Raw genomic sequence first — 13,393 nt, forward strand, 5'->3', positions numbered from 1 at the left:
TAATACTGCAATTCCGCCTGGCTTAGTAACTGGACAACCGAGACCACCACAGAGGGCTGGCTCGATTCCATTGCCAGGCACGTCCCTTTGGAGCCAATTCAGCTCCAAGGAGACTCCGCTTATCTCCCCCCCAGGAGGATAGTCACTAGTTGGTCGTTCGACATCCGACAAGGTTTGAGCTCATTAGGTGGATGGTAGGTACAAGGAACTTCGTGTGAGCTTCCCGGTGGGCAATGCATCTCAGCATGAAATGCATGAGATCATTACCTCTGTCTTCCTGTCTGTAGCTTGGGAATACACCTCTTCTCGTTGAGTGACGGTTCCATCAATTGGAGGTGCAAAGTTTAATCAGATTGTGACGTGCTAGCCACCTTGATGTTCTCAAGGTCCAAGTCCAATGCCACGTACCAGACTTCCTCAGCACCTGCTGCTCAATCCTGATCCTCATATGAGGGACTTGGCAAACAGATGCTGTGAAACTACCTCCGCCTCCAGGGTGCTTAGCGACAAGTCAGTGTAGGCCAGAGCTCTCCCTCCTGAAGTCGCTTCCCGCGTTTATCACAAATTCTTGATCCTCGACTTTGCAGATGGGTCGGAGGAAGCCTTTCTGCTGCATCCCCAGGAGCTCAGATCCATGAAGGAGGACAGTTTGCACGCAAGTCTTGTATGCCACAAACTTGACCTGCATTGGGGCCTTGTTGTCCTTGAAGAGGGATGAGCATGACCAGAGTGCCCTTCGCCCTTTCTCAGCGCGGTCCTTCAGGACGGTGTTCAGGTCTGAAGTTGGTGTCCAATGAGCTATGAGCTTAACCCTAGTTGCTGGAGAAACTCCCTTCTCTTTCCAAAGAGTGTCATGTCAGTTTTAACATCCCTCTGAAGAGGCAGATGGGGCCTCAATTTTATCCCTCATGCAATGGATGGCACCTCCAACAAAGTAAAGAACCTTCAGTACTGCACTGGATTGTCAGCCTGCAATGAGCACCTAGTATGAGGTTTGAGTGGCAGCTTTGTGCTGTGATCCCAATGGATATCTTATTGGTGGCAGTGGCAGTCAGGGTTGCCAGAAATTAAAATAGGTTTGTAGCCCAAAGTCAATCAATTAGTAGCACCAAAAGTAGCCCAATAATATATGTTGCCTCCTATGGGTGGCAGAGTGATCAATTCAGGTTATTTTTTAAAACTATGTAGGAAAAGGTGTTCAAAGGGGGGGGAAAAAAAAAGTTTTGTAGGTTTGAATGAAAACATTTAAAATTAGGCACATGCATCCAGCCGTTTGCACAGTGCATCAAAAACCCGCCCGATTGGGCGCGAGTCCCGCCCGATTGGGCGTGCAAAACCCGCCCCATCGGCTGAACCGGTGCAGAGCCGAGCCCGGGGGCGGGTTCCTGGCCTGGGTCCGCGCATGCGCAGTGCCTTGATTCCTGGACGCCTGCGCAGTGTTTTGCGAGCCGCGCGGAGCAATGGCGGCGGTTTGGAGAGAGTCGACGGCGGCGGCAGCGGCAGCGGCGCGGCCTCAGAGAGGAACACCAGAGCGAGGATTCAAAGCCCATCGATAGAAAGGGCAGGAGGTCGGAGTAATGCTCTGTGAGGAGCGCGGACCGTCTCCTCAGTGTGCAAAGAAACGGTCTTTTTAAGAGGTGTATTTTTTTCCCGCGCGCTCGTCCACCCCCCACACCCCCCACACACCCCCTCCCTCAAGCCGCCCGGGGGGGAGAGGAGAGGAGAGGGGTTCCCAAAACCCCCACCACCCGCGGCCTCACCCCACACACATGGCCGGCCTCAGGGACGTTATGAGCGGGGTGCAGGAGAAGCTGGTGGCGGTGCTGAACGTGGCCTTGCGGGTGCCCAGCATCATGGTGTTGGAGATGTTGTACCGATGGGACGTGAGCTCGTTCTTCCAACAGATCCAGGCCCGGAATAACAACAACCTGCTCTTCCAGTACAAGTACTTGGCTCTCAACATCCACTATGTCGGTGAGTATCTTCGGCAACTAATTTCTCTCTTTTTTTTTGACTCCCCCTCCCCCCCCCCCCACCGTGTGAAATCTACAGGGCTGTGGTTTAACATTTTTAAAGGTCGGTTCTGTGTGTGTGTGTGTGTTTTTTTTTTGCACAGTGACTTTTGTCTGACCCCCCGCGTTCCGGGTAACACCAAAAAAAAACACACACACACCTCACGGCTGAAATATCCAGAGCTAAAACTTCATTCAACTCGGCATTTTGCTCCGGTGTGTGGCATTTATTTAAACGTTTACAATGTCATGCGATAAAGTGACAGAACAGCTGCAAATTGCAAGCTCAAGTTACTGAAAACTACCAGAGGCGGATGTGGGCAAAGCTGTTCTGGCACTTACTTTGCTACAATCTAAAAGTTTTCATTTTTAAAAAAAAAATGAAATTCAATGTTTAAAAGTTTAGCTCTGAACATTTTTGTTGGACTGGTGTCTTTTTTTGGCATCCGAAACGCACGGTTTTAATACTATGGTACTGTTCCTTCATGTGTGCAATGGCACCCCAGGCGATAAAGCATTTTAAATTTTTTATGTACATCATGCAATGTTTGTCATGCAAAACTGTAAGCTTCTGCATTACTGGACAAGGAGAAAGCCAGATGATTTATGATTTTAAAAAAATCAAGTTCATATTGTACGTATTTTCAAACTGCTGATATCACATTTATGGTTAATTTGGTTTTTGGGTTCAGTTAAATGTTCATCCAAGATTTGAGTTCTGCTGTGTCTACTCATGATTTCATCAAAAGCACTCTTGAATTACGGGCTTGAAACTCACTGCCAACTATCTGTTCTGTATATAATCTGTATCAATGACGTAGTTGCCTCATAAGCCGCTGCTAATAAAAAGCTTTGGAACCGACGTGAAAGGCGCTTTACAGATGTAATTTTGTTGTTGTAGAACACAGTCCTGTGAAGACTGTAGATGTTTTACTTTGTGCATATCCCTCTTAAATGTATGTCGTTGTATGTCCTAGCAATACTTCTTATCACTGCCATTCACAATTTAGGAGCAGTATGAACTCTAATATATTAGTATTTTACAGGTGTAACTTGTATGTATTGTACGAAATAATGCAGGAAGCTATATGGTGGTATTGTAATTCAATCTTGGCAGCTTACTGATGTTTGTAAATTTACTTTGCTCTTGCTGTTTATAAACTTAATCATGACCCCTCAATTGAGTTGGAGCCTTGTGACATATTGCACTGCATCCTTCCACTTATGTTTTACTTGTCAGAAGTAATGTAATTGTATTATTTTACTTATCTTTTACATTTAGGATATTGTAATTATTTTGACATTGAGTGTACCTACTTCACATTGACCCTGGCTTCTGATATCATGCCAGAATTCATCTGACAGTATTGTACATAAAAAGGTCAAGAGGGAGCAAATTGTAATGCTCATTTGTAATTCAAATGGAAAGGAACAGTTGTAATTTTTCATTCTGAATTCTAGTCATTGTTTTAATATTTCGTATTACTGCTCAATAATTCCCATTTATAAGACTTTTTGTTAATCAAAATGTGAAGATGAAATATCAATTTACCAAAATTGTTTCCAACTTTTTTTCTTTAATGCCTCGAAATAAATATTTGAAAAAAAATTGTGAATTTCACTTCAAAGTAGATTAGATTTTTTTTGTTATCCTTGGTTTTGTCAAAGTGACTTGGGAACATATTCAGATTTCAATGAAATCCTACAATTACTTTCTTGATATTTGAAACCACAGATTGGGTGTTTTTTTGGTCAGCCATGTGTCTGACACATGCGGAAATCCATCACCATGCTGAAGTGCAACCAAACTGAGAATTCTATGCATCCCACCTACACATGGAAATTCCAGTGATAGATCATTGGAATGGGATGCATCCTGCTTACCCAATTTTGGAAAGTATTAGGCACAGGTTGGCAAGGGCCAAGGCTTGGGGACCCCAGAGTGTGTATTGGCATACCGTTTAATTCCCATCATGTAACTAATGTTACAGATGTGTGGAAAAATAATGGTAATTCTTTCTATATTTAAATACTGCTGATTCTTGCTGAATTTTTTTCTCTTGATTCCTTTGCACAGGATACTTTTTTTTGACATGATGATAACCCACAACAGAATATGAAATTGTAACACATTGTAATTTCCGTTCAACTATGCTTGATCAGGACATCTTATAATGCTTAGAAAGCTTTGATAAGAATTCCGCTCTGCAAAATTTAATTCTATAAATTCATTTATGTTTTATAAAGGCAGATGTGGTTAGAAGATCAGTGGATGAACAACTTTATTAAAACTTAAAACGTATTAGGTTGTGGAGAAGTACATTGGAAAACAGCACGTTTGTAAATGATGGACTTCTGCCCAGGCATTCAGAATGTACGTATACATTTTGTGCCAAACTTTTACAATATTATATATTTTTTCTCTACTAGAAAGGTTAATATGACACAATGGCAGCTAAAGTCTATTAAATATAAAACTCACCTTTTGTTTGTGGTTTCCTAGTTCAAGACCACAGTTTCTAATCTCAATCTTTGCTCTACGTTCAGCAGTTGGTTTCTCTGTGTTGAATGACGAGTGAAACTTGTGTTCGCTATAATATGTATTGTTAGTCGGGAGTTTGTCAAGGATGCATCTTGTCAACTGCATTGTTTAGTAATTTATGGATCACATCAGCCGTGAGGTAATAAGAGGAAGAGCATGAAGCTATGATATAGAAGAACTAGATGATATCAAAATCCCATTCCAATTGATCATTGCTTGCTTGTCATGATTATAGAGCAGGATAACAAGATAAAAGTGGTGGTTTAACATTAGATTTTTAAAGATCAGGATTATGTCCATAGTAAGAGGAAGAGTGCCAAAGAATAAAGGTAAATGTAAGTGGTGAAGAGACTAGGAATGTGGCTGGTTAAAATTATGTTTAATGGATTGTAGGAACCATTGTCATAGGAGTTGAAAGTTCATGAAGTTAATGTATAGTTGATATGTCTGTTTGGGGCTGGAAGCTGCAGTTTGATGAAAATCCAGAAGTTGGATAGTTTTGGAGAATGTGTTTTGCGAGGAAGTTGTATAAACTTGGAGGGCAAACAATCAACCCTGAAATATTGAGAAAGCGCTGTAATAATAATTATACAGTGCCTTTCAAATGGGATAAAATCTTAAAGCAGACTATGTTTGTTGAACATATGGCTGAACAGGTGATTAAGACTAGAGAATTTCACAGAGTAGAGGTGAGGGCACACAGATTTGTTTGTGAGAATAAGAATTTTAAAGTAGATTTGCTGCGAGACAGTGGAACCTGGATGGTGGTCAGGAGCATGTAAAGCCTAGTTTCGCTAAGTGTGCAAATGGCTGAATTTTCATTGAGTTGGAGGATCGTAGAGCTGGAGAGGCCAGCTAGGATGATATTGAAGAAATCAAGTTTGGAATGGCAATAGCAATAATCCTTGCATTTGGTATAATGCCTTTCATGCTGGGAGAAAGTCCCAAAGCGGCACACAGTATATACGTGTAAAGTCGTGCAGTAGCTGTTATTTGGGGTGAGCATTTTGGGCAACCAATTTGCACACAACAATGTCCCACAAACAGCCTTAAGTTAAATAACCATTTTATTTGGATGATTGTTGGCAGGACACCAGGGGAAACTCCCTTCTCTTTTAAAATCGTGCTATGGGATCTTTATCGCCCACCTGAACACACAGATAGGGCCTTCATTTAACATTTTATCCATTGGACGGGGCCTCCAACAATGCAACACACTCCTAGCGCTGCACTGAAGTGAGAGTGCTGCCAACTGAGCCAGTCTGTCACATAAGGTGTAAGGATGTGTTATGGCAAAATTAATTCAGTGGGCAGGGAATATGTATAATTGATGTTTTTGTTCTTGCGGAATTATGGATTAAGTCTTAGCTGGAAATATGTGTGTTGTACTGGCAACACTTTGAAGTACTTGATGGAATCTGGGAGCAGCTTTGTTGGCACTGCCTCATCACTATCAAAATGTCATATAAATGCAAGTTGTTGTCGTTAAAGTGGCGAGGAAGGCATGCCACGATGTAGGGATAGAGCACAACTCATAGGATGTAATCACAAGGCTCATACGAAACATTGTTATGCTTTTCCTGAGAGTGTGGCGCACAGCTCTGGAGTCTGCTCCGGCAATGGCCCTGTAGTGTTATAAAGTGCAGCAAGGTTATTAAAAAAATCTGCTTCCTCAATCCACAACTGTTTGTGGGACACTGCTGTGCGCAATTGTCTGCTGCGTTTTGCCCACACAATATATAGTCAATTCACTTTGCAGTATATTCTGTGAAACGCTTTTGAGACATCTCAAAGATGTGATAAGGTGCTATATCAAATGCAAGGATATATCCAAAAGATGTGAAAAGGTAAAAGTGCAGTTACAAGCCAAAACACAGCGTCACAATAATCTTTTTGTTTTGTGGGAAGGTTTGAATAGCCAGAGGGATGAGGGAGAGAAATATTGGATGAAACCAGATGTCTGCAGCAAGGGGTTAGGACATCTACCTTGAGAGGGCTAGTATGCACCACGAGAAGCAGATTGGAATTAAAGATGGTACATTGAGCTTTCAAGTAATTGCATTACCAAATGTGTCCTCTAAATGTGATAAGTCTTCTGCTTTGGAGATTGTTTTTTAACCTTTGACATTCATCAGTCTATAATTATATGGTTGAGAGATGAATTCTGCAACTTCAAGCTAGTCATTGATACAATATCAAATTACTAAACCAGTTTAATTCAGGAAATCAATTGGCATATTTTGAATAAAAATGGTGTCCTGTTACAGTGCTCTGCTTTTGATACAGCAACTGGTCCATAGTACTAGATCAGAATGGGTGTTACCACAAAATAGATATGTTCAAGCAATTTAATCAGTAGCTCTCTACATAGGGCTACAGTGAATTGTGTAAAGTATTCCTCTACTTAGCAGTATATACATCAGCTTCATAAAGAAGGGTTCTACAGTATTTACCTTCATACATCCTGATGTATACAATATCCTGTTTTCCCACAAATTTAGAAGTATTTGTAGTTGTTGGATGGGAGAATTTTGATAGAGAGGAATAATGGTTCAAGTAATGTTTGCGAAAGGAGAAGGGCAAAGAGAAAAATTGGGTAGAGACTGAAGAGGTGAAATTAGGAATTAAAAATAGGAACTGAGATGTGAGCCTTAGTCTGAGGGTGCATTTATATTATGCACTACTACCATTGCCAATCGCTGGAAAGCAAATGATGCAGCTCTGTTTCTTCTAGTGGCACAGAGAAACATCTAGATGTGTCTTTTCACAAAGCTTTTAGATGCAGCAATATGAGTGGGAGCAATCTAAATGTTGCCGCCAAAGGTATAGACTGTCATTTTCAGGCTGTCAGGCTGTTGGCTTAGTCTAAATCTGCAGGTCAGACATGCTGTTTTTTCTGGTTGGGCTGTCAAACTAGAAAATTCCAGCAGTCAAAAAATTAAGTTTCAAATGGGTTTGTTCCATTGCTTTGGAATCTATCTTACAACTTTCATATCCTGTGGACAATTTCAGAACTAAGAATTTACAGGACAATATTTTTATAATTCAAATGGAAAGTGGTACAAAAGTATCCTTTTTGATAAGTTTGATTTTCTGGGAGAGTTCTATAGTCATAATGCTATACTTATTAAAGACATCTTATACCTGGCAAAGTGAAAGTAAGTACAGTTGAAACATCCATCAGCTCACTCATTGCAAATTGGTATTAATAGAACTATCTTACCAATTCTTCAATAATGTGCTTGTATGTTTGCAAATATTTTTCACTTATAAGGTTACTTTATTGGTCCCTGTCTGATTGACTAAAAGCAAGTTCTAATTCGTCGTTTTGCCTACAAAATATAAGGTCACTGAATTTTACTGTAAATTCTGTGAATTTAGATATACTTCTGGCATCAAATATGTTATATCAAATGCAAGGATTATATTTTATTTCCTGTGTCAAAACTTGCTGCTGTGATTACTGCCCAGTTATGCTTAGAATCTCAGCACAAATTTGTTCAATCTCCTATTTTTTTTTGTGTGGTCAGCTGGGTGCCTGACATATGCAGAAACCCATCACTATGCTTAAGAGTATCTGAACCAAACTGAGCGTTCCCTGCATCCCACCTACACATGGCAATTAATGTGTATTGGAATGGAACGCCTGGAGACACCCATTCTATTTACCCAATTCTAGTGGGGTATTAGGTGCAAGACTTGGGGATCCCAGAGTGTACCTTCGGGTACTGCTGAAGTTTAACCAGGTAAATTTGCATAAGCTTGCCAGTTCAGAATATCTTACCGCTTTGGCTTGCAGGTTTAACAGCTGAGTGGGAAGAATCCCTACCCCCAGTCACTGACATGGTCCTCCAATTCCTGTTAGGCCAGCCGGCTGGCATCAGCAGCGCCCTAGGGTACTGCAAATCCACCCGGCTCAGGAACCGGATGACCGAGACCTCCACAGATTGTTTGGCGATCGCTGAGTCGATGACGTTGACATTAGTTGCCAGCATGTCACCTTGGAATCAGTTCAGCTCCAAGGAGACCCTGCTTACTTTCTTACCCCCCCCGCCCCCCCTTTACTAAGTTATTTGGTGGGTCAATTGGCAATCCTCTTGGCTTTGGGTTAGAGGGTTTTGGGTTAAAGCTCCTTGGTGTCTGTTTTGCTCAGTTGATTGCACTCTCGCCTCTTGAGTCAAAAAGTTGTGGATTCAAGCCCCGCATCGGGACTTTGAACTCACAGTCTACGCTAACATTCCAGTATGTTGTTGGAGGTACTGTTCTTTGGATGAGACATTAAAGTGAAGTCCTGTCTGCCTGTTCAGGTGGACGTTAACGATCACATGGCACTATTTGTAAAGGGAAGGACTTTTCTCCTGGCATTTTGGCCAACAATCATAGAATCCTGTAGCTCAGTGGTTGAGCACTCGCTTTGCAAGCGAGAGACCTGAGTTCAATTCCAGGCAGGGGCGAAACCTTGGGCAAGTTTCCTTACTCCACACAGAGCCTAATAATAATCCCTCCAAAAAACCAAAAACAATAATAAATTGGTCATTTTCAACCCATGACTGTTTGTGGGACATTGCTGTGCGCAATTGGCTGCCGCGTTCGCCCACAAATATACAGTCAATTCACTTTACAGTGTGTTCTGTGAAGCGCTTTGGGACGTCCTCCTGACGTGAAAAGCGCTATATCAAATGCAAGGATTATTATTATTATAATCGTAGGATTATAGAAATTTACAGCACAGAACAAGGCCAGTTGGTCCATTGTGTCTGCACTGGCTCTTTTAAAGAGCAATCTTTTCAGTCCCATTTACGTGCCTTTTTTGCTATACCCCTAGAGTTTCCTTATTGGCTCCCTGATATCCTCTTACACCTTTTCTACAACCTGTGAACCCATTACGCATTCTTTCATTTTAATTTCTCTCTTGTTCTTTCCCCACCTTGGCCATTTTAGTTTAAATTCTTTCCCACAGCACCAATAATTCAACCAACAAGGAGGTTGGTTCGATGGCTGCTCAGGCGTAGTCAGTCAATCCGGTACAGATCACACTTGCCCCAGAACTGGACACAATGTGTCAAGAGCCTGAACCCTTTGCTTCTGCACCGTCTTTGCTTCTGCACCGTCATTCCAGCATGCATTTACCTGACTTTTCTTACTGTTATCAGCCATGAATATCCATATGTTTCGCCCACAAAATATACAATCAATTCACTTTACAATATATTCTGCGAAGCGCTTTCAGACGTCTGGAAGACATGATAAGGCACTATATCTAATGCAAGGATTATTATTACTTACTGTCTTGTTTTACTATTTAATTTTTAACTCGCTGTTATTCCCCCAAAACAATTGGTGATTCACTTCATGACTATTCATGGGATTTTGCTGTGCGCAAATTGACTGCCATATTTGCCTACAAATACATAGTCACAACATTTCATAGTAAAATACTATGAAGCGCTTTGAGATGCTCGGCAATGTGATTAGGAGCTGTATGGGTAGTGTTTTTTTTAAAAAATGATCCCTGCATTACCCAAAATGATAGGACTGTAGGTGTTAATTTTGGGGGAGTTTGTGTAGCTCAGTTGGTAACACTATCGACACTTATGGGGGGAAAAAAAGTGTAATTGTTGCACGGTAATGTTTACGTGCTACAGGTACTGATTCCAAGTAAAATTGAAGTACTGTAGTACAGAAGTTTGCCATCGTCACCAAATGGTTCTGCTTCACACCATGTATTGCTGGGATATGCCAATTGGGTAATTCCTAACCACTGGTAGCCCATGGGAAAATAAAGTAACCTGTTCGAATTTGAGCAAATTTCTTGAGCAGTTTTGAATTTTTCCCCAAATTGGCTAATTTTATTTGGGGGATTTTTGGCCAGGACAGCAGGAGAAATGCCTTCTCTTATCGAATACAGTCATGGGATCTTTTAATGTCCACCTGAGCATGCAGACATGACATCAGCTTAATGCCTCATCTAAAGGACTCGTGGCAAAGCAGGACCCCCCCCCCCCAACACCGCATTGGAGTATCAGTCTAGACAGATGGGTGGTCACCCTGTATATAGATCATTAGCTGGAGAAAAGAGAACATAATTTTTAACACTATTGGTTGAGTCATGGATAAGACGTCATGAAATGAGTTGCATTAACACTGAATTGCACCTCTTTAAAGAATGGAACATTGTTTTACCCATTATTGAGTCCTTGATTAAAAGCTTATATAGACTTTTTACAGTATTTTTACAATGTTTTTGACAGTAACTGTAATTGGGCTGTGACAAAGCTTTGTTTACTTTTGTGGGTTTGATGTTCATAGCAAGTTGGATGATTTACTACTAGTCTTATTTGCTGTTTACCGGATATCATGCTTTTAGTCCAGCTCATAGTCCAACCATTGTATTTATTTAAATCCAAGGCAGAGGCAGATTTGAGAGGGCTTTGGATGTTAAAAAAGGACTTCACTATAATTCTAAACTTTTTTTTATTCTTTCCCTCACCCTTGGCAATTACCCTTCCTTTCTCTTGAGCTGTAGGGTCGACATGGAATATTTTAGTAATTTTCAGTATTTTAATTTAATGATGTTATCCTGAACCTGGTTGGTGAAAAAATAGCTTAGTGTACCTTTTTCCCCATTGTTGGCCATCACCCTAATGGTACCCTAATTGGTACAGTAGAGAGCTGATTATCCACATGAATTGAGACTGGTCCCTGTTTGCAAACAGTAAAGATAAACGGACATTATGCAAAATATAAATTGGCTGGAGTTATACTGTTACCTCTCTGTTTCTCTTGTCTGCCTCTCTTTGTCTGGAAAGACGAGCTTGTGTCATTTGCGATACCATGCCCAATTCCTGAGGATTAAACATTGTGAAAATGATGAGGAAATATTATTTTGTGTTTGACTTGCTGTAAAAACAAGCATCGGTTATAACTTGCTACAGTTCATTTCAGTTTGAGCTAATTACTCTGGAGCTATACATATTTTTTTCTGCATTGAATAATCCATTAATTTAGTTTTTGTTAATTTATTTTGTTAAGATGACCATCTGAATATTTGACTTGCTGCCTAACTATTTGTATCTGGTTCTCACTAACTCTTTGATTATCAACCTGTAAATTCTTTACATAACTTGATAACAATGGTTTTGTTAGCTCACTTACTAAATCTTTTAAGCTATTTGATGCCTGAATATTTGCATGATCTGTAATGGCATTGTCATGTCTATAACTTACTACATTGTAATTTGATGGCTTAGGTTTTCCTTTTATAATTGGTTAAAAAATCCAGCTCATTCAGAACTATGCTGAATGCATACTGACCTGGCCAGTATCCCCATCTCACCAGTTCTGGCAAGGCTCCACTGGCTCCCCATCACTGAACGGATCGATTTCAAGATCCTTATACTTGTGTTCAAATCTCTTCACTCTCTGGCACCTCCGTATCTCTCCGACCTCCTCACTCCACAATCCACCACCCGGTGCCTCCGCTCAACTGGCACCTGCTTGTCCCTCGCACCCTCCGTCCCACAATCGGAGGTTGCACTTTCAGCCACTACGCCCCGAAACTCTGGAACACTCTCCCTCAATCTCTCTACCTTGCCCCCTCTTTCCCCTTTTTCAAGTCCTGCTTGAAAACCTTCCTCTTTGACCATGCCTACGGCCACCCCCATCCCCCCGGCTTGGAGGGAAGCTCCGCCACTGCTAAACTCTCTGAGACACTACCCTGCAAGGAGGGCGCTATATAAGTGCATGTTGTTATTGTTAAAGAGTAATTTCTCAACCCTGAATCATATCACTGTTGACATTATTGGACTCTAATATCATAACAACATAAAAATATATTCGCTTGATTAAAACCGTTTCCCTTATATAAATGAAACGAGGAAAGAACTGCTGCTGGAGCATGATCCTAGTGTGAGCTTCATGTTTCCTTTATTCACATATTGTCTATAAAACAGTTGCATGCTTTTGGAAACTGCTTTTTAATTCAAATATCTTGGGTCCAAAATGAATTACCCCTTCCCATTAAGTCAGCTATACTATTCTGTGTCGGAAACTGTTTAACACATATGCACCTGCATGCGCAACTGGTGAATTTACACAAGATTTTTGTAGTTTTGAATCAACAAGTTCAGCTCCTCTTCTTTGAAACCCTTGTCTTGTTAATCTATGAAATAAGCATGAGTGTTGGGAGATTGCTCAATGTGGCTGTACACAAAGTGTATCTTCCTGAGTGGAATTACAAAACCACATTGCAAACACAGGTAATAGTTACAATTTTATTAATACAGCCTGGAAACATTTTGTAGCCTTCCTAAATGGAGAATGCAGAATTTTAAGAAATGTTTACTAACTTTATGTGCATTTGCCCACAAAACAAATTGTCACTTTGCTTTACAGTGAATCCTGTGAAGCACTTTGAGACGTCCCGCTGACATGAAAGTCGCTATATCAAATGTAAGGATTACTATTTGATTACTGCAGGACAGTGTCACTCAAAAGAGAGAAAAATATGGGCACACTGGCAACAAAACGCACCAAGCAGTTTGCTTTCTATTTTCGTCCAGGGTCATTCTTCGAATAGTTTCATGAGACATACCTGTGACTTGAGTCATGTTTCTGTAAAAGGAATGAAGAGAAAGATTTCAACCTACACACACAGTATATGCAGTTTTGGGGAATTTGTCTTGCTTTAAAAGTTTGTAATTCATTAAAAATATACCTTGTATAACAAAATAATCATTGTGCTATGTTTTGGAAAACACTGATCCAGACATATCTATCATATTTGGTCCTGGAGATTGGGAATATCATAGCTCAAGTGGAGAACTGATAGGAAAGTAAG

At 40.8% G+C, this 13,393-nt stretch overlaps 1 protein-coding gene across 1 annotated transcript in view; it reads left to right on the forward strand.

Moving 5' to 3' along the window:
- The first annotated feature begins 1,733 nt into the window (after positions 1–1,733).
- The window catches only part of rnf145a (ring finger protein 145a), a 50,981-nt gene continuing 39,321 nt past the window's right edge, over positions 1,734–13,393 (forward strand). The window contains exon 1 of the mRNA XM_007891401.2: positions 1,734–1,974. Within this exon, the coding sequence (XP_007889592.1) occupies positions 1,770–1,974 (205 nt within the window). The 5' untranslated portion in view covers positions 1,734–1,769. The remainder of the gene's footprint in view (positions 1,975–13,393) is intronic.

This window comes from Callorhinchus milii, unplaced genomic scaffold (genome assembly GCF_018977255.1).
Source record: "Callorhinchus milii isolate IMCB2004 unplaced genomic scaffold, IMCB_Cmil_1.0 Scaffold13, whole genome shotgun sequence".
NCBI lineage: Eukaryota > Metazoa > Chordata > Chondrichthyes > Chimaeriformes > Callorhinchidae > Callorhinchus > Callorhinchus milii.